This window comes from Carlito syrichta, unplaced genomic scaffold (assembly GCF_000164805.1).
Source record: "Carlito syrichta isolate Samal-C Ts95f unplaced genomic scaffold, Tarsius_syrichta-2.0.1 Scaffold302327, whole genome shotgun sequence".
NCBI lineage: Eukaryota > Metazoa > Chordata > Mammalia > Primates > Tarsiidae > Carlito > Carlito syrichta.
In genome coordinates this window covers 1,037,739-1,058,644 of record NW_007246423.1, presented here as the reverse complement: position 1 = coordinate 1,058,644, position 20,906 = coordinate 1,037,739, and the positions used below count along the sequence as shown (strand labels likewise).

General features: G+C 37.3%; 1 protein-coding gene across 1 annotated transcript in view; it reads right to left on the bottom strand.

Annotated features, from left to right (window-relative positions):
• The window catches only part of MRC1 (mannose receptor C-type 1), a 102,191-nt gene that overhangs the window by 51,078 nt on the left and 30,207 nt on the right, over positions 1 to 20,906 (bottom strand). Inside the window, exons 6-11 of the mRNA XM_008056341.2 lie at positions 19,112 to 19,258; positions 15,630 to 15,815; positions 11,407 to 11,564; positions 9,462 to 9,572; positions 4,184 to 4,299; positions 1,438 to 1,586 (exon numbers count right to left, since the gene is read on the bottom strand). Coding sequence (XP_008054532.1) covers positions 1,438 to 1,586; positions 4,184 to 4,299; positions 9,462 to 9,572; positions 11,407 to 11,564; positions 15,630 to 15,815; positions 19,112 to 19,258 — 867 coding nt within the window. The remainder of the gene's footprint in view (positions 1 to 1,437; positions 1,587 to 4,183; positions 4,300 to 9,461; positions 9,573 to 11,406; positions 11,565 to 15,629; positions 15,816 to 19,111; positions 19,259 to 20,906) is intronic.

Below are 20,906 nucleotides of genomic sequence, written 5' to 3'. Positions count from 1 at the left end.
CACCTTTTTCATTATATTTTTTTCTGAAATCTCTGGTTTCCAGACACCCTCAAGACTTCCTCTGAGGCCTATAATAGTCTGCTTCCCTTCACAGTACTGAGTAGAAACCTGGTAACTCTGGAATAGATGACCACAGAGGCTGCTGGATCCTGCTGACTCCTAGAATTGGCTCAGCTGACACAATGTTCAGGACAGGGTCCCAAGCTCCTCACCCCTCCTCCTGCAGTTGAACACTCAGCCAAAGAGGTCAGCCTTCTTTAGGAGGGAGCCACCATCCTTTCAACAAGGATATACCATAACAATGGTTCCAAGTGAATTGTGGCTGCAATTTGATCCATTTTTATTACCTAAGAACATTCCAGGATTAACCTCTCAAAATCCTACTTCTGAAAGAGCGATAGGGACAAAGTTAATCAGTTTCAACTACAGAGTAAGACTTACCACTTCTACCAAGATTTTTTTTTTTAAATATTTGCACTCAGTTCTTAATATACCATCGAGATATTTTTAAAATGACCTGAAGTCTTACTATTTTTTAGAAAGTTCAATAATTTAATAAACAAGAATCATGTTATCCAGATTATTGGTCCATTTTCCTTAGTGAAAGCTGAGAATGCAAATTAAAATAATTCTTAAAGATTAGGATGTATTAGACCAAGCAGTAAATTCATACACTTGAGCTATTATTTCTTTTTTAGCTTTTACCCAAGCACAATGAAATAATTGCTATAAAAGGTGTTGACTCTTCTGCATGTCATCATACTGAATAACATATGCCAGTGATGCCAGCATATAAAGAAGGAAAGAATCTTTCAGGGTCTATTTAGAAGCAATTCACAACATCTTACTAGGGAAGGCAACTCAAAATTGAAAGATTTTGAGTCATAAATTTTCTGAGTCCTAGTTCCTATCTCTTTCAAACGGAGATACTTAAACTTGCCTTGCAGAGTTTTTATAAGGATAAAATAAAACCCAAGGCAAATAAAGGACTAATCATGGTGGTACATACAAGATAGTGAAATGATGAGTTCCACATGAACAATACCCTTTTCTCTACCACACAAGCACACTAATTTAGTAGTTGCACTGAAAGTTTTATATCCATTTAACATAGTTTAAAGTTCTCGGTAATAAGTTAACTACTTGGAACATTTGTGGCCATTTAGAATTTAAGTAGTTTTCAAGTAGACCAAATAACCTAGCATTTTTTTTTCTTCCTTTTTTCCTTAGAGCACAGCAAACTCATTGGGAAATTAAAAAAAGAAAAAGAAAAAGAAAGAATAAACAAAAAGAATGAAACACAAATGTTGCCAAAGGCATGATTAATCCACATAGTCGATTTGGAAAAGTACTCAGAGAAATAACAGGCTTTGTCCGATGGATTCATAGGGTAAGTGAAACAGTGAAGCCCTCGGTGAAAGCATTGCACATACATACCTGGCATATCTGAATTCCAGTGGGTGAACTGAACCTCTTCCTCGATGGTCCATTGAAAGGTTCCTTTGTTTTGTATATTTGAAAGTCCTGTCCAGAAATACTTTTCAGGCCTTAATCCAATCAAACTAGTCAGGAATGCTTGTTCATATCTTGGAAAATAAAAAATCATCATTCAACACAGTTTTAGAAACATTGATGTACATTTAAAACATTAACAACATGAAAATTATCTCGGTTCTATGTTTGAGCTCTAACTTTGTTGTTAATTCAAATATATTGTATTACACTTCTATGTCACTTAAATTATATACATTTTCACTAGGAAAATGTGTGTTATGAAGAAAAAATACTATATATCTCAGTGAATACAATCATTCAAATATACTCAAACCATTTCTCTCTCATCCTCACTAGCCTCTGACTATGCTCAAATTTTAAGAGAATTTTGGAAACACAAATGAGAAAACCATAGCACTTTAAAATATGCTGTTTAAAAAATGAGTTCACTTTTCAAATAGGTCAAATGCTGTACTCAATTCTTGACTAAGCAAATTGAGAGATAGTAACATTATCAAAGACAATGCAAATAAAATAATCTGCATGAACTTCCCCATCAACTTCATTCTCATAGCTCTGAAACAAAAGAGAATTATCAAGAAACGTGGAGACACAGGCTCAATCTCTAGAAAGAATGGGGAACAGAAGCATGAATTCCAACACTTTCTCATCTACATATCTGATGTAATCTGGTAACAACACAGTTTAGTTGGCAAGACACCCAAAGTTTATCTTAACTGACAAATGTAAAACCATGTAGGCAGCAGCACAGACAAAAATCTCTCCTTGAAGCAAAAGAAAAATGGTACCCAAAGTTTCCAGGAACAAAGAGCACTGCAGATGATTCCAGAGAGAAAAAGAAGGAAATGTTGAGAGACTTAAAAATACCAGAGCATTAATTTGACCACAGTCTGAATAATGTCATTTCCTAAACAAAACAAGTCAGAAAAAGCAAAGGTTCCAAACTCAATTTAGTTTTCTTAAACATCTAAAAACCCAATTTAACAATAGAGTTAGTGAGTTTCTGAATATAAATATTATAGAAGACACATAAAGAAAAACAAATATAAATTATAGTGAAATTTTGTACATAGTTTCCCAACAGACCAAAAGATCAATTATTGTACAGACCAGAAGATGTCCCCATGGTACTTAAAGATGAGCAGTTTACCTCCCTTGTTGTAAGATAAAAGGTACCTATGTTCTGAATTTCAGGTGTTAGCATTCTGTCAGGGTGCTATGATATGCTAGACATTTAATCATACATGAGAGCAGGATGTGTGCTGATATACAATTCTTTGATAAAGACCATGAAAATGTTATATCTGTCCTTTTTTTTTTTTTTGAGTTGGAGTCTCACTCCATCAGCCAGGCTAGGATGCAGTGGCACACTCACGGTCACCCCAGTGTCAACCCACTGGACTCAGGCCATTCTTCCACCTCTGCCTTCCAAGTAGCTGGAACTACAGGTGCACGCTACCACCCCCAGTTAATTTTTTGATTTATTGTAGAGACGAGGTCTCTCCAAGTTGTCCAGGCTGTTCTTGAACCCCTGAGCTCAGGTAATCCTCTCACCTTAGCCTCCCAAAGTGCTGGATTACAGGCTTGAGCCACCATGCTCAGCCATATATCTGTCCTTTTTATCAAATGACTTTTCTTTTTTTTTGAGTTTGTGTCTCACTCACCCAGGCTGAGTATAGTTGCATGATCATGACTTACTGCAGCCTCAAACTCCTGAGCTCAAAGGATCCTCCCACCTCAGCTTCCTGAGTAACTGCGACTGCATGTATGTACCACCACACACAGCTAATTTTTTCTTTTTTTTTTTCTTTTTTGTAAAGATGAGGTCTTACTATGTTGCCTAGGCTGGTCTTGAAATCCTGGGCTCAAGCAATTCTACTGCCTCAGCTTCCCAAAGTACTGGGATGACAGGTATGAGCTACCATGCCTGGTCAAATTTTATCAAAGGACTTTTCACATCAATTGTATCCCCTGCATTTTTATTGGGTCTGCCTTGAAAGGCCAATACATATAATTTATTGTCTTAAAGCTCAACTTTTTTTTTACCTCTTTGCTGCAAATAAAATAGGATATTTTAAAGTTTTTAAAAATGTTCTCCTATGTCTAATCCAGGTCTTTGCAAAAAGTAGATGAAGAGTAAATAAATAAATCATAAAGACAGATGGGACTCTGGAGGTCAAAAGTTGCATAAAATCCTCTGTGTCCATGTGATTTTCTTGACCTATGAGTCTATTAACCTAGCAAGCAAAGCAAAGAATGAAAGAATGAAAAGAACGAATCAATTATTCAGTAAATCTCCCTGCCTTCTTTTCTGTAGGAGGCGATGATAAAGATACAAACGGATTTGGAGCTGACAACTTTAACTTTTCCTGCTTTAAAAACGTTGACATACAGTAGATCAGAAAAAAGTTAGATTTAGAATTTACATTTACAAAGTTATTATCAGTAAACTGTTCTGAATATTGCTTTCTAGTACTGAAAGTAGCAAAATAGTTTACAATGTAGAGTCCAAGTAAAGATATTATTTTTAATGCTTCTATCCTTACAAATCATTCCTCAAGACCATATGTAATTCACTCAGAAATTTAGAGTATGTTCACACTTGGGCTTTTCTGAAACTTTTCATGATTTGACATCTTTTAAAAATAAAATCCAAATAGTTACCTACCTGTCTTCAATAGTTGTTAAGTAGGCACTCTCATTTTCACAGGTTTGGTTTGCTTCTGAAAATGTTGAAAGTGTGTGTCCAATCAAATAGCAGTAAAAGCCATGTCTTTTCCAGCCCTATTAAGGTTATCAAGTAAGGAAGAAATAAGCAGATTCTCATACATATTTATGAGAAAATAGAATTTTAATAACTCTTCTGACTACATGGAACTAATTTATAAACAATATAAATTTCCAAAGAACACAAATCTGAAGAATTTGAAACCCAATGAAAATTATATAGAGAGGGAACAGTAGTACAATTATTCTTTATATGACAAAATATGCTACATAATGGGGGGGCAGTCATTCTCTCCATTTCTGATGGAGAAGTGAAATGGTCACCCACCGAGGAAAGTGAATAGAATGGTGAAGCTTTCAGTTACAGAATAGGTAACCACAGGAAAGAATTTGGGGAATAGCAAACCTAGTTGCCTATGAAGCCAATAGCAGAAGATAAGTATAAAGCTACATTATTTGGTTATAAGAGAGAGTACTTTACTACATTTAGGCAACATGATTTGGTGTGGTCCTCCTCCCATACACAGAAATGCTAAATGAAAACATCACAATAAATGAAAAAAAACCTATATGAGAGTGTGAGAGGAAGAAGGGTGGAATCTCCTGGTACCAAAAATAAGTAGAAGAGAACACTAAAAGCTGATGGAGAAAGCACAACTTGAGATTCTTATTGCCCAGGGATATAGTATCTCCTAGATTAAGGCCCAGGGAGCTGTGGTATTAATGCACGTTCAGAATATGATATTTGGCCTTTGTCCCACCTGAGACAAGGAGTTAGAACCGAGAACCTTGTACAAAGATGATACCTTTAAGGGTAACACCTCTGTGAAAGGAGAAACTAGAATACTTTACCCACAGAACCAAGAAATGATAGTCTCATCTTTTGCCTGGGATTCTAGGTACCAGAAAAAATTTCTTTGATTTGAAAATAAATGCCGAGTCTATGCTACAGATGTGTGACAGTTCCAAGTTTACACTATCCACATTGCATGATAATCCACAGCCAAAAAGTTAAAGTAATATTTGATCTACAAAAGGGGACTCTCTTATGCACTCAAAGAATCAGAATGCAAAAGTACGTCAGAAATATTGTTACAAACCAGGTCATGTGAGACTATGACATTTGGGAGTAAGAGTGGGAATGTAGATAGGCATTAATACTCAGTCAAATATTACAAACCACATGAGAAGACCCCATTTTAAGGGAGAGTAAACCATTTAACATAGTAGAACATTCTGAAGAAAATACTATAAAAAGAAGCATGTTTGAGGTGATTTAGTGACAAAATAAGAAATATATAAACAATAACAAGAGATCAAAATATTATGTACTAGTAACAGGAAAATTAGAACCCAAAATGGCAATGTATCAAAAAGAAAAATATAATATTATATTTATAATATAATATAATATTTATATTATAATTTATAAGTTATAAATTCAATGGTCATATTAAATATAGTAGGCAAAGTTTTAGAGAAAATTAGTAAACTGGATGAACACAGCATAGAAAGAGATGGAAATAAGAAAAGAGGTTTAAAAACATGCTGACAAAAAACCTAGACAATAGAAAATAGAAGGTTGAAAATCAACCTAAGAGAAGTTTCAGAAGTGGTGAATAAAATTAATAACTAATCATTTCCAAGAACTGAAAGATAGATATGAATCCTCAAAATTAAGAGTCATACTGAATGCCAAAGGAAACAAAATAATTACAAATTTAGACACACACTAGTAAACCTGCAGTATGCCAAAGACAACGAGATGATTATAAAATCAATCAGAGGGGCTGAGTGCGGTGGCTCACACCTATAATCCCAGCACTTTGGAAGGCACAGCCCATGGGTTCGAGACCAGCCTGGGCAATTTGGTGAGACCTCATCTCTACAATAAGTCAAAAAAAATTAGCCAGGCGTGATGGCGTGTACCTGTAGTTCCAGCTACTTGGAAGGCTGAGGTGGAAAGATCGCCGGAGCCCAGCAGGTGGAGGCTGTCGTGGCTGTGAGTGTGCCACTGCACTCCAGCCTAGATGACAGAGTGAGCCTCCGACTCAAAAAACAAAAAAACAAAAACCAGAAGGAAGTGATAGAATATCCACTTTAAAACAGAAAGAGAATTAGTGTGATAACAGGAATTCCAGTGGCAAAAATAAGAGCCCGGAGAAAATAAAATAATACACATATTGCTATCAGAAAACAGTTTTCAACCAGAATTCTACACTTACCTAGATAAACTATTATTCAGGGTGAGGAGACATTTAAGATATTTTCAGGCAAAGAGAATTTTCTTCTCCTAGATTCCCAGTGAAAAAGCTACAAAAGATTTACTCTAGAAAGAAGGAATTTTAACTCAGAAGAATGAGTAGCCAAAAAGTCTATATTGTCCAAAGAAATAAATCAAGCACTTCAGCCTGGATGACAAAGTAAGATTCTGACTCTAAATTAATAAACAAATAAATAAAATCAATAGTACCTCATCAAACATTTAGAAACTAAAAAACAAACAAAACTCTACCACCAAAACTCCCACCACTACCAACACACACACACACACACACACACACACACACACACACACGCCCTGAAATAACTCATGGGTCAAAAAAACTTAATGGAAATCAAAAATATTTTGGATTGCATCCTAATGAAAGCACTACATAAATTTTGGTGGTTGGTCCCATGGTTTCAGTTCCATTTTTTCTTTCCATAAGCATTTTAGAAGACATTTATTTTCATGTCAGATCTATTAATTTCTCCCTCTGAAGATCCTGGTGATATATTTGATCATTTGGGGTTTCCAACTCATCTGTGGGGATCCTATAGCCTGGACAATGGAGCTTCTTTATACTGGGGATTTACATTTCAATCTGTCAGGCATCCAGAAGTATCAGCAACTCTGCACCACTTTATGTTAATTTCCTGGTTTAGGATTTTCCATTCTGGTTGCATTGCATTGAAAACTGAATTTTAAAAACGTGATACATATACACAATGGAATATTATGCAGCAATAAAGAAGGACAACATTATGACCTTTGCAGCGACTTGATTGGATTTGGAGGCTGTAATACTGAGTGATCTGTCACAGAAACAAGGAACCGAGTATCACATGTTCTTGCTCATAAGCAGATCTTGAACAACTATTGTAATACTATAAGAAAGGGATTGGCAGTAGTGGGAAACTGCCAGGGGAGGGTGAGGGCAGGATTGGCAGTAGTGGGAAACTGTATACCTCATCAACAAGGATACCTGCATGATGAAAACCTAACCCTGAAGTGTACTCCACATCTTTAAAATAAAAAACTAATTAAAAAAGATAAAAGAAAATTGAATCCCAGACATCTGTATGACAACAAGCCTGTGGTTTTGAATTCTCAGAGACTCCCTATACCACCTCATGCTCAGGTTCAAACAATACATTTGCCTTGTTATTCTCTTTCTTTGCTGGTAAGTTTTGTCTTGTTTCGTTTCTAGCCTTTCCAGCCCTTTGAGGAAGTCGCTGCCTAGAGCAGGTGTTCTTAAACTGGCCAAATTATTTAATCTCTCTGTGCTTCCATTTCCCCTTCTTTCTAATCAGGACTATAATATTTATCCCATAAATTTATTAGAACATAATGGTAACTATATTTGACAAGGGATTGCTGTTATTTTCCTGTTTTCATTATTACCATCTTATTGATGAAATTGTATTATCTTCAACATTGTAGATATGTGATAATTAATAGAAAAAATATAAAACTTAGATTAATTTTATAACAGTAATAAAAATAATAAGTAAGCCGGGCCTGGTGGCTCAGCCTGTAATCCCGCGCCTTTGGGAGGCTGAGGTGAGTGGATTGCCTGAGCCCGTGGGTTCGAGACTCACCTGGGCAGCGAGACCTCATCTCTACAATAAACCAAAATATCAGCCGGGCGTGGTAGCGCATGCCTGTAATTCCGGCTACTTGGAAGGCTGAGGCGGAAGGATCGCCGGAGCCCAGCAGGTCGAGGCTGCGGTGGCCGGGAGCGGCCACTGCACTCCAGTCTGGGTGACAGAGTGAGACTCCAACTCAAAAAATAAAAATAAAAATAAAAAATAAAATAAAATAAAAATGTAAGGGTTGTTTACTATTTTAGAAAATTACAATAATATATGATCTCTTGTGTATGTATATGACTAGACAAATAATATCTAAGTATCCTGGTACTGAAACAGAGTCCAGGGTCTAGGGACAGGAGACCTGGGTTCTCTCCTTGCCTCCATTGGTTGTAAAACAACTCTATGGGTTCTCTGGGCTGAAGTTTCCAGAATGTAAAAATTAGAAGCAGATTTTGGTCGTTGCTAAGAACCTTCATCTCTCTAACATACTATAATTTCTGTTATCTATTCTATTTGTCTCGATGGCCTATTTAGGTGTAGAATATCAAATTTTCAGCCTTCTGGTGTTTATTATAAGATCATGTGACCACAGCATAACCCTCTTGGGAAGAAAATGTGCCTCCAGTTCATATTACTCAAAAGAAGTGGAAAAGCACCAAACAGGAGAATGATCACTGCAACCCTGTATTTTCAGAGTTCCTTTACGCTTTTACAAGTTAGTTTACAAAGACCATTTACTTCATCCTCAAAGAAGCATAAGACATGCAGGCAGATGTTACTGTCACACAGATGAGGCTGAAGCACAATAGGCTTATGCCTATTCAGTTTAATGAAGTTACTACAGGTACCAGTTGGGGGCTGAATTTCCTACCTCCATTGCAGTGATGTCCTAAGGAGGATCCCCACCAGGAGAAGTCTCATCAGAAACACTATAAATGGAAAAAACTGACTACGGATCGCCCGCTCTCAGCATCTTGAAGTTATCTACTGGAAACACTCTAGACAATCTAGGTTCATAGACTACCGCTACCTGCTTCTCCCATGACCTGCTTTTGTCTTAACCACACCAGGCTCCATTCGTTGTGTCATTTTATTGCCTGTTCTTTCTTCCAATTCCCACAACATTCTGGAAGGAGCATCTGGACACATGAACCCCCATATTAACTGTAGAGAATTCCCAAAGAAAACTTAGGGAGAAGAGTGACACCAAACACTCACAATAAACCACTGAAGGTTTAGGATTTGAACAGTCAAAATATTTGGCTACAGCAATAACAAAGCACCTTCACATACAAAAATAAAGTCAACTGTATCGAAAGATATTAGCTGATCTGAAGTCGTTGCATATGGTGTATACTCACTTTCTTGCAGCCTGTTTCTACTTCGACTATTCCTGGACCTTGTGTTTGTGATTTCATCTTGCAAATGTAGCCAAGAGGCTGCTCACATGTCCGATCAGCCCAGTACCCATCCTGCAGAGAACAGAGAGAAAGAAATAAAGGATGATGAGTTGATGGACTTTGATGCTACTTTCTTGTTACTGTGCCTTAGAGAAGGAAAACCAAGATTCAAGGTTATTGAGAGAAAATGGCATCTTTTAAGAGAAAGGGTAAATTGACATTTTATATGTAGAAAGTAAATTTGACACTGGCTACAAATATGTAAAAAGAGATTGTGGCCCCAGTATGGTTTTATGTCTTAGACATCCAGCCCGTTGTTTAAGAAACTCAGAGAGAAAATTAAAAGTGCTGTCAGTCCTTAAATCATGCTGTTCACAGGTTTGCATGCAGCGTTATTGGCAGTCTCTACAATCAGCCCTATCTTCAAGTTAACCAAGTACATTCAGAAAAAACTCCCTTGACCAACACACCAAACTTGAAAATAAACCTGAAACCACAGTCATCCTTTCTCCCTTCTTTCTACTTCTATTGATGAGTATTTGCCTGGATCCAAGGTTCAACCTTCCACTTCGTTTCAGATTCTACCCACTCCCACCTCCTTAAAGATTTTATGTTAATATTACCTCTCCTTCTCGTCCCTTAACAAGATGCTGAACATCTTGAAAAATGTCTTCTGTATTGTCTGAGTGTAATTCCTCATCTCTCATCTGGTCTCAACCCACTGCAATCTGGTACTCAAGCCTTCAACTAGAGTAATATTTATAAACTGCAACTTTGGTCTTGTGCCTCCGAGATGATACATGTTTCTGGAACCTCGATGCTTATGTTCCTGCCCATCATTCTGCCTCTACCACCACGCTTGCAGCCACACTGTCTTCTCGCCTCCTCCCAAGCATGATGCTCTCTGGTTTCTTCTGCCTGTTCTTTGGAGAGTCAACACCTACTCTTTTCTGAAACTTTTGATTAATCACAATAAAAACAACCACAATGACAAAAAAACTAATCTTTATTGAATAATAAATGTGGGCCAGAAACTGTGCATAGTATATGCATTAACCCATTTATTATTCATATCTACAGATCAGCTGGGTACAATTCTTATCCCCAAATGAGGTAATAAATTACATTGCAAAACCCAGCCTCTTAATCACGTTTATCATCTGTTAACAAAGGATCATTTAATGATAATTATTTAATGACTAAGGTCACACTTAAAACATAGAAGCAATCATTTCATATGACATCTCCGTGTAACCAGAAAAAAGATATAAATGTAGAGTTTCCAAGCTGTGGAACCCAGAATAGTTCTCACTAGATCTGCACCAACTCGGAGCAACCAGATGAAGGTAGAACAACAGATCTCATTTGATCATTAAAGCCATGTATCTAAATCTGTGGGGGGGGGGGGTGGGCGGGTGGGAGGTGTGTGCACGTGCACACTTATGTGCAGTATCATTGAGAACCCAGCATAAGAACAATAAGAGTATTAGTTCTCAGTCAATTTCATCTTTGAGCCAAAAATCTCTGTCCATTGCCTTTGTGGTTCTCCTCAAAATTTGACTTTGCTGCACAATTGACTGGGGCATCGTCAGGCTCCCACTGCTCCAAGACTCATAGATGCCTTCTCCAGCTGCCACCATTCTCGGCAGGTCTCGGTTCTCTTTCCTCTCTTCCCTGCCCCCAGCTCCCTCAAAAACCTCTCTACTGTGTTTAGGCTTTTGCAAAGTCAAAGTGATTTTTTCTAGTGGAGAGAGACTTAAGAAAATAATCGGAATTTTGGTTCGCCTTTGATCCGTGTCAATTGACCTGAGTTAAAAACAATCTAAACAAACATGCAATTAGGTGGGACAAAAGGAAAAAACCTTGTGTGACTTTTACTAAATATCAGTCATTACAATGGCTTCACCTTTCCTTTCATGGTAACACAGTCCTCCTGCCTGTTGTTTTCGTGGCTTGGTTCTCCACGAAGCCATTTGGTAAAGGTCACAGGGGTCCCATCACTCCACTCAAAGTACATTTGAATCTTGATGTCATTTAAGCCAATCCACAACTCATCGTTTGGCTCTAAATGGGAAGAAAAACACAGAAGTAGTATATACAAAGGTTGCTTTCTGAATGAAGGTCAGGAGGGTGTCAGAAAAGCAAGGTACTATTCTTTATCAACATGGCTCTACTTCCTTGATAGTATCACTATCATGGCAGATAATCTTCTTGAATATAAATCTGATCTACATGCTGTAGACTTAGATGTCAACTACATTCATGTCATCAGTTTTAAATTGTTTAGCATACTCTACATTGTGGGTGTGATTGCATTCTTTAGTTGCACGATTAAAATTCTGTCTCCTAGGAGTTACAAAAATAAAATTGAGGTAGGTTCATTATTACCCTCTATTTTTTGTTACAAATAATTCACCATGCCAACTGCACCCATATTGTTGGAAATATGGTAAACTGATTCTATACATTTATTTGCTTACTATTAAATCTCATGAACATTTTAAAATAAAAATGTTAAACCTCTTCTATTTTTCCGGCTGTTGTTATCAAGAACATTCTAGGTGTTTCTGTTGAAGATCAATTGCTGTATTGATAGTGAAAATGTTCTATATGTTGAAAGAAATACAAGCTGAGGAGTAAGACAGTCTCCTGTCATTTGATACTTATTTATTTGCCTATAAATACAAATGCATCTGCAGTCGTCATTACCATGAAATGCTGTGAAATGACAACAAAACTTAAGTAACAAATAAGGTTAAAACCAAAGCAACCAATACAGATTTAAAATGTGATCATTCTGTTTTGAAATTTTATGTAAAACATTACTGATTTTATAAGTAGTTATCATTCTAAAAAACTCTAAATATCACAACAAAAGTGAGACAAAGTTGAAGTGATTGAAAGTCTAAAATTTTATGGCTGAAAAATAAACATGACTAAATAAAAACATTAAAGAACGCACAATTCACTATTGGCTTAATTTGCATGACTGGGAATTTCAATATGAGTGCTTGATGTATGATCTTTTAGTGGCAAAGCAAAATTCCTCGCCAAAGGATTGTAAAGATGATGTGGTGATAGAAAATGAGAGAAAACACCACACCACATAAGAATTTCCCTAAGTAGTTTAGTCTCTTCCTCCTAAAAGTTGTCATTCAACTTTGCTTTTGGAGAAGTATCTTGACTGGCCTCGTGCCAAGCCCAGCAGATGTTTCCAGTGCTGTGGAGGATAAATGACATTGCCAAGATGATCCCTTTTTCCTTTCACTTGATTTAGCAAATCAAGATCTTTTGAGCAACAAACATAGGCTACAAAGTGTCCTCATGGACCCCTCAAGGATTTCAGTTGAAGACTGACAAAACAAAAACAAAAACAAAAACAAAAAAAACCTCCCAACCCCCACAATTATAACAAAGTATTAAGAGTTTCCCTATATGTATTTTTCTCACTAAACTGTCCTCTTCCTATATAGCTTTTGCAATTTCTAAGCACAATCTTGATTCTACAAAAGGTGTTAGATGGATTTTTATCTATCAGTTGGGTGGTTGTAGGAGTTGGTATAGCCATACAGGTCTCAGTGTATCCACTTGAAACACATTTCCGTGATTAATATGAAAGATAACATCTCAACTAACTGAAGAAGTTTTTTCGAGGCTTTTGTTTCAGAAGCAATCATTTTAATTGTACAGGTTTTACCTTTATTATTTTGTTTCAAATAAATAAATCCTTATCAATAATTTTTTAAACAGAAGATTTACTAATTCTCAGGTGAATTTAAGACTAAGCTTGTTCATCCAACTTCCCAAAACAATGATAGCAATTAAAATATCAGTTTCAGGCTGGGCACAGTGGCTCAGCCTGTAATCCCAGCACTTTGGAAGGCCAAGACAAGTGGATCGCCTGTGTCCATGAGTTCAAAATCAGCCTGGGCAACATGATGAGAACTCAACTCTACAATAAAAATAAAATCAAAAAATTAGCCTGGCGTGGTAGCACGTGCCTGTAGTTCCAGCTACTTGGAAGGCTAGAGCCGAGCAGTTCGATGCTGGGGGGGCCGTGAGTGTGCCACAGCTCTCCAGCCTGGGCAATGGAGTGAGACTCCAACTCAAAAATAATAATAATAATAATAATAATTAGTTTCTTCTACTCCTGTACCATGTTATAGAGAATAGAGCAAAATGTGCCCTTTGGTTCTACAGCATCATAACTAATCTGTTTTATGTTAATTCGTTTCCAAACTTTACTAGCTATTTTAAGTGTCATGATAAATTTAAGTAACTGTTATTCAGATGTATCAGTTTTGACTCCATTATTGGATTTTAATCTGAATTTTCCAGGTCCGGTAGACATAGAATAGTCAAGAAACTGTCAATAGGCTGCCGCTGGCTCGTCTCGTGGTCTAACACACTCAATGAGAGAATGGATTCCAGTTAGCAGGTTCCAAGAGCAGGAGTGTTCTAGGGTCTTCTACCTCTTCCTCAGCTACTACACTCTTCTTTTCTCATCTATTTGTTCATTGCTTTTTCCTCTCCTCCCCCCTCCACCCCCGTCAATTTCCAGGCAATATGTGTCAGGAAGCTGTTTCCACCAACACCACCATCCATTTCCTCTTGTTTTGCTGGGGGGAAATGAAGAACAGCTGCAGCTATTCAGCGGCCTCATCAGTGGCAGATGAAAATGGTAATCATTTAATCAACAAGTACTGCTGAGTGCCCATAATCATTATGTCGTTTCTCAACCCACTCTTCTTCAGGACAAGTATTCCCAGCTCCTTTGACCCATCTTTTTTTTTTCCCCCCAATGAGTACATTTTCTATGTATTTTCAAAATTATACACCTAAAATGGAGACACAGATTTTTTTTTTCCAGTTGGAGTCTCACGCTGTCGCCCAGGTTGGAGTGCAGTGGCACGCTCACAACCACTGCAGCCTCGACCTGCTGGGCTCAGGTGATCCTTCCGCCTCAGCCTTCCAAGTAGCTGGAACTACAGGCATATGCTACCATGCCAATTTTTTGATTTATTGTAGAGGTGAGGTCTCACCAATTTTTTGATTGATTGTAGAGATGAGGTCTCACCAAGTTGTTCAGGCTGGTCTCAAATTCGTGAGCTCAGGCAATCCTGTCACCTTGGCCTCCCAAAGTGCTGGGATTATAGACTTGGGCCACCGCACCAGGCCGACATGGATTTTTTAAAAAGGTTTAGGCCAACACTAATCACTTAAAAGAAAAAAATCCCATTTCTTTCACTGCTCAACACCCTAGCAGCATTGGCTAAATTCATAGAGGAAAGAAAAGCCAAAGTGAGATGGTTCACTTAAAGATAAGCTATGGGACCCCCAATAAAAAAAATACGCACATATACACAAGTAATTCCAAGGAATTAGACATTGTTGACAAGTTTGAGGTAGATTGCTCTGAATCCAAATAATAGATGGAAAATTATATTTAAAAACCAACCATGGCCAACCATGCTGCCCATCGAAACTGGACTGGATAAAAAAAAAAAGTGGTACATATACACAATGGGATATTATGCAGCCATAAAGAAGGACAAACATATGGACTTCACAGCAACTTGGATGGATTTAGAGTCTATCTTCCTCAGTGATCTTTCACAGAAACAAAGAACAGAGTACCACATGTTCTCACTCATAATCAAACCCTGAACATTTACCATAATACTGTAAGAAAGGGATTGGCAGTAGCAGGAGGCTGTGGAGTTGGGGGGTGAAACACAACATCAATAAGGATACCTGACCTCAAACCAGGCAAAGTGGGGACCAAAGAGAGGCCCAAACTTTACCTGCATGATGACCACTTGTATACCTAATCCTGAATTGTACCCTACCTCTTTAAAATAAATAAATAAATAAGGAAAAAAAATACATAAATGGATTACATAGTAAAGAAAAATAAATTCAATTATCTTTTAGTGATAAGCTTTCTTTAAATTACTATGCAATTTTCACATCGTAGGCATTGATGAGCATGTTATTAAATTTATTAAATTGTTCATTAAATTAACTTAACCGTATTACATTTGATATTTAGGATTAAATTTTTCAAAGATGGGTGGAGAGGGGAGAGACTTAGGGCCAGGTATTAGAATCAAGTGTAAAGTTTCTCACCATATCCTAGCTGCGAGATGATAAAATCGAATTCCTCGATGGTGTGGATACTTGCTAAGTCGCCACCCTCCTTTCTACATGCAACCTTGGCATCTCTCTGGATTTTCTTCTCCTCTCTGTGAATTTTGTAACAGTGACCTGCATAGGGCCACCACTGACTAGGACAGTTTGTAGGTACTTCACTTTCTAGAAAAAAAAAAAGAGGGTCGGAAGCATTTAAAAGAGAAGATTTGTTTAAAATTGTAACAATATTTTTTGATCATTCTATATATATGAAACAGTTCAGGTTATTAGGCAAAAAAAGGTAATACTTATATTTCATTATTTGCTAGATATAGTCATAAAAGGTAGACGAGACATTTTATTTTGTTTTTAGAACTAAATAAGCAAAAGTGGCCAAGCACGGTGGCTCACACCTGTAATCCCAGCATTTTGGGAGGCCAAAGTGGGTGACTGCTTGGACCCAGAAGTTTGAGACCAACCTGGGCAGCATTGTGAGACCTGATCTCTGCAAAAATAAATTTCAAAAAAAATAGCTGGGCATGGTGGCATACTCCTGTAGTCGCAGATACTTGAGAGACAGAAGTTTAAGGATCACCTGAGCTCAGAAGGTCGAGGCTGTAGTTAGCCATGACCATGCCACTGCACTCCAGCCTGGGAAATAGAGTGGGATTCCAACACAAAAATAAATAAATAGATAAATAAATAAGAGCACAAGAACCCAGTTTTTACTTTAAAGCAAAGTAACACAGAAAATCTCCTTAAAAAAATACCTACAACAAGACTACACTAAGATACAATAGATGATCTAATTTTATCTACTTTTTTCTAGCAAACCTATATTAAGCGTCTGTTATGAACTGTTTCAATGCTGAACTCCTGGAAGGTTTGATACATAAGACATTCCCTAAAAGATTGCAGTGTACCTTTATTCAATGGACAATAGAGAGTCAGTCATTCTTCAAAGGAAGGTCATTCTCAGAGGGCAGGCATGAGACAGACAGTGTGGAAACAGGGAGTAGCGGCCCCAGGGAGCCTCCACCACTACAGCCACATGAGCCAGTCACCTGTGTCTCAGAACAGATCCACTACTACTTACTCACCCCCTAAAACTGACATGTGCTCTTGTGGCTAGGAGAGGGATTCTGATTTAGACGTCTTTCAGGTAAAACCTGAATTTGCCACACGTTGTATGATCTTTGGGAAGTCATATCACATGAACCAAAGTATCCATACATGCAAACAATTTTGATAACACTAATACTAATATTAAGCTACCCAACCTGTGTTCTTCTGAACTACTAAACAATACAGATAGTGTCCTTGTAAATTACAAACAACATGAAATTATTATTTAATCAAGTCAGTGGTCAGCATCCTCTTTGTTGCTACTAATAATTAGGGTCAAGTTGCATAATCTTTTGGTTTTTTGAGTTAAGATCTCACTTGTTTTTCCAGGCTGGAGTGAAATGGCATGATCACAGCTCACCACAGCCCTGACCTCCTGGGTTCAGGTAATCCTTCTGCCTTAGCCTCCCGAGATGCTGGGACTACAGGCACCACCATGCCCAGTCAATTTTTTTTTATTTTTGTAGAGACAAGGTCCTGCTACATTGCACAGGTTGGTCTCGTGCTTCTGGGTTCAAGCAATCCTCTTGCCTCAGCCTCTCAAAGTTTTGGGATTACAGGCATGATCCACTGTGCCTGGCCCATAATTCTTCATTATACACTACAAAAATTTGCTTTAGCAGTAATGAACTGGGGAAAGAGATGGTGAAGATGTTTGAAGGCAGAAACTCACCTTATTCATCTCTATATGCCCTTGAACCTGGCACAGGGCCTGTCATGTGTATGTGTACCGAGAGTGTCAAGAAAAAGAACTGACATATATTTGATATACAGCAGCTTACTATTACTATTGTATGAATACTATTTCAAATAGCACTTTGGCAACATGACTTGCTTAGAGAGGGACTATATTAATAAATGAAAGTAAATTTATGGATTTATTTAAGATTTATATTAAATATTCTCAAATGACTGCCCTGGTAAATGTTCAATATAGGGGACCTTTCTTTGTTATTCTTTTAATGAATTGGTCCCATTTTCCCTTAAAGGCAGAGAGTATCTGAAACACCTTTGTTTAAGGCCACTTTCTAGAAAGTAATGTGCCCACAAACTGTCCTTGAAGTTTTTGAAGCACTCAGCATTGGCTGAGTTGTCATTGAATGACAGTGGTCATTCAAGTAAGTAGTCAGCCATGATGCCCAAACACTGTATTCTTGTAATAGAAAAAATGTATATATTTTTAAAAAGTATATTCCCTCAATACATTTCAGGTTCTATACACTTCCAGTGGCTACAAAAAGAAAAAAGAAAGAGAAATGACAGTATAGTTCCAGAGCCCTCTGGTGGGTGATTTTAATTTTGCTGCCTAGCAGACTGAAAATAATAATGTAAGCCAATGCTGAGTGTTTCAAAAACCAAACAGATGAACTTTAAAGATATTTGAAAGTGTGAAAATGACCAACACAAGTGAAATGAAGGGGATTTCCTTATTGGTTCCTCTAGCCACATGTCATGGCTCCATGGTCACATGTGGTTAGCCACTACTGAGTCAGACAGTACAGCTCCAGACCAGGATATGAGGGCATGAGGTTGAATTCTTGCCCAAGGGGTTGTCTATCATGTATGCTGCATAATTTGATTTCAGATGTGCTCTTCCAAGCTCTGGTTTACGTGTTTATAGATAACGTAGGGCACAGTGACTCATGGCTATAATTTCAGCACTATGGGAGGCCAAGGAGGGAGGATTGCTTGAGGCCAGGAGCTTGAGATCAGCCTGAGCAATGCAGCAAGACCTCATGTCTGCAAAAAATTTTTTAAAAAAGCAGCTGGACATAGTGGTGCACACCTGTAGTCCCACCTACTCAGAGGCTGAGGAGAGAGGATCGCCTGAACCCAGGAGGTCAAGCCTGTGGTGAACCATGATCGTGCCACTGCACGTCAGCCTAGATGACAGAGTATGAGATCTCGACTCAAAAAATAAGAAACAAAAAAAACCCAATTTTTGTTTCCCAGCTTGGATTCCAGTTTTGTGCAATGTGAAAGTTTTATATATCCTCTGAATATCTTTTCCTTATCTATAACATGTAAATCATAATACCTACCTCATAGGGCTGCTGTGAAGATAAGAACAAATTCTTATTCGTGTCAAAGGTTTTACACAATGCCTAATCACGAAAGCACACTCAGAAAATGTTAGCAACCAACAAAACTAGATATTGTAAGAATATCATAAAGCACACTCAGAAAATGTTAGCAACCAACAAAACTAGATATTGTAGGAATATCATTAAGTTTACCATACAACTTATCAACAAAACCTACAGAATCACTTCACACCGTCACAACTAAGCTGTAATGACATTTATCTTTCCAATCTAACAAACTACACACTTTGGATCACATAGATTACTTACCTGAGGGAATAACAAAAGGGTTCAAAGTGGTGTTGCCCTTTTTACAAATATAGCCTAGTTTCTGAACACATTCCAGGTTTTCCCATTTCGCATTTTTCCCAGGATTGAGTGACACACAGCTTTTTCCAGGTTCTGCTGATGGACTTCCTTTGAGGAAAAGGAAAAGTTAAAACGGGACCACTATAGGTATTCCAAGTGGATAGCCCCCCAGTTTCACATCTTCATCCTTGGGATTTAATGGATTCCCATTCTGTCTTTTGCTACACATTCACAAATAAATATCTACTGACTGCAGAGCAAAAGACATGACGGGTATCTATTTGCTTTCTTATTGTTGGATCATTTCAATACCTAAAACGTTGACTATACAAGTATACCTCTTCAACATATTTTCTCCACCCACTATCAACTAATAAAGCTACACCTTAAAATTCGAACAATTGTCATGACTGGGTTATATTACATATCATATAGATGTACTATGTATCATATATATCATTTGTACCTAACAAAAAGAATGCATGATGCTGCCAATCAGCCATATTAAACATTATTAAATATCCACCCAAAAAAACAAAGTCAAAGTTAACTGTGAGGACCAGGCTAGAGAATCTGTGAACACAGGAAAACCTTCTCCAACTAGAGAAGAGACAGGAGAGAAAGATGGTGGACGCAGAGAAAGCCACTGGAAGGGAGAGCTGGAAGGCCAACATGCCCTGCTTCCAGAATGAAAGCAAGATCTTCGATTCAGCCTAGAGGAGAATTCATTTAGCAGGCAACCCTTCATCCATTTCTTACTGGAAACGGATTAAAGAATGAGATAGAGTCAACATTGCTGATACAATGGATATGGACATTGATATCCACATTTCCCATGCTTTTCTGATACCGTATGATTTTAAAATCAGTGCTTCAAAAGCTGACTCCATTACCTACGTGAAGGCAGGTTGAAAGAGTCACTTTCTGTTATAACCCTGCTTTGTGACCTTGGGCATGTATATAGTCTGGGCCCAAACTCTACTTTCCTTTCCTACAAGATGGAAATCATATTACCTGTTCCATAAAGTCTTCATCAGAAAAATCTGAAGGTTATTTAAATACCACACAAAGAAAAAAATTGTTAGTAGTAAGCATGAGCATATTTTTAAAATTTGTTGATACTGTAACTAACAGTATACTAACAGTATAACAGGATAGCTGAACTAACAGATAAGGTATCAGTATTACTAAAAAGCTTTTAAAAAACAATAATACATTTACCATAATACTATAAGAAAGGGATTGGCAATAGCTGGAAACTGCCAGGAGGGGCGGGTAGAGCACATAACATTAATAAGGGTACCTGATTTCAAGCCAGGCAAAGTGGGGACCAAAGGGAGGCCTAAACTTTACCTGCACAATAACTTGTATACCTAATCCTGAATTGTACCCCACATCTTTAAAATAAAATAAATTTTTAAAAATAAATTAAACAAGATAAAAAGAAACAGTAATACATTTTATACCTATTAGTAATTAGTTAATGTATAAATTAGTAACTGACGTATTTATCAACACCTCTATCAATTTAAGACATCAATTAGTAGTCTTTAATTAATAGGTATTATACATTTGTATTCATACTTGTATATCATTTATGTAAAATATCCTCACTTCAAAAGTGAATATATTTTAACAGATGCCTTACTTGGTAGTTACTCAATTGAATGTTTGACTGAACAACTTATATAAAACCTCTTTCTAATTTTAGTTTGAAGAAATTCTCACGCTACTTCAGAAGGTAATTTAATCTTGC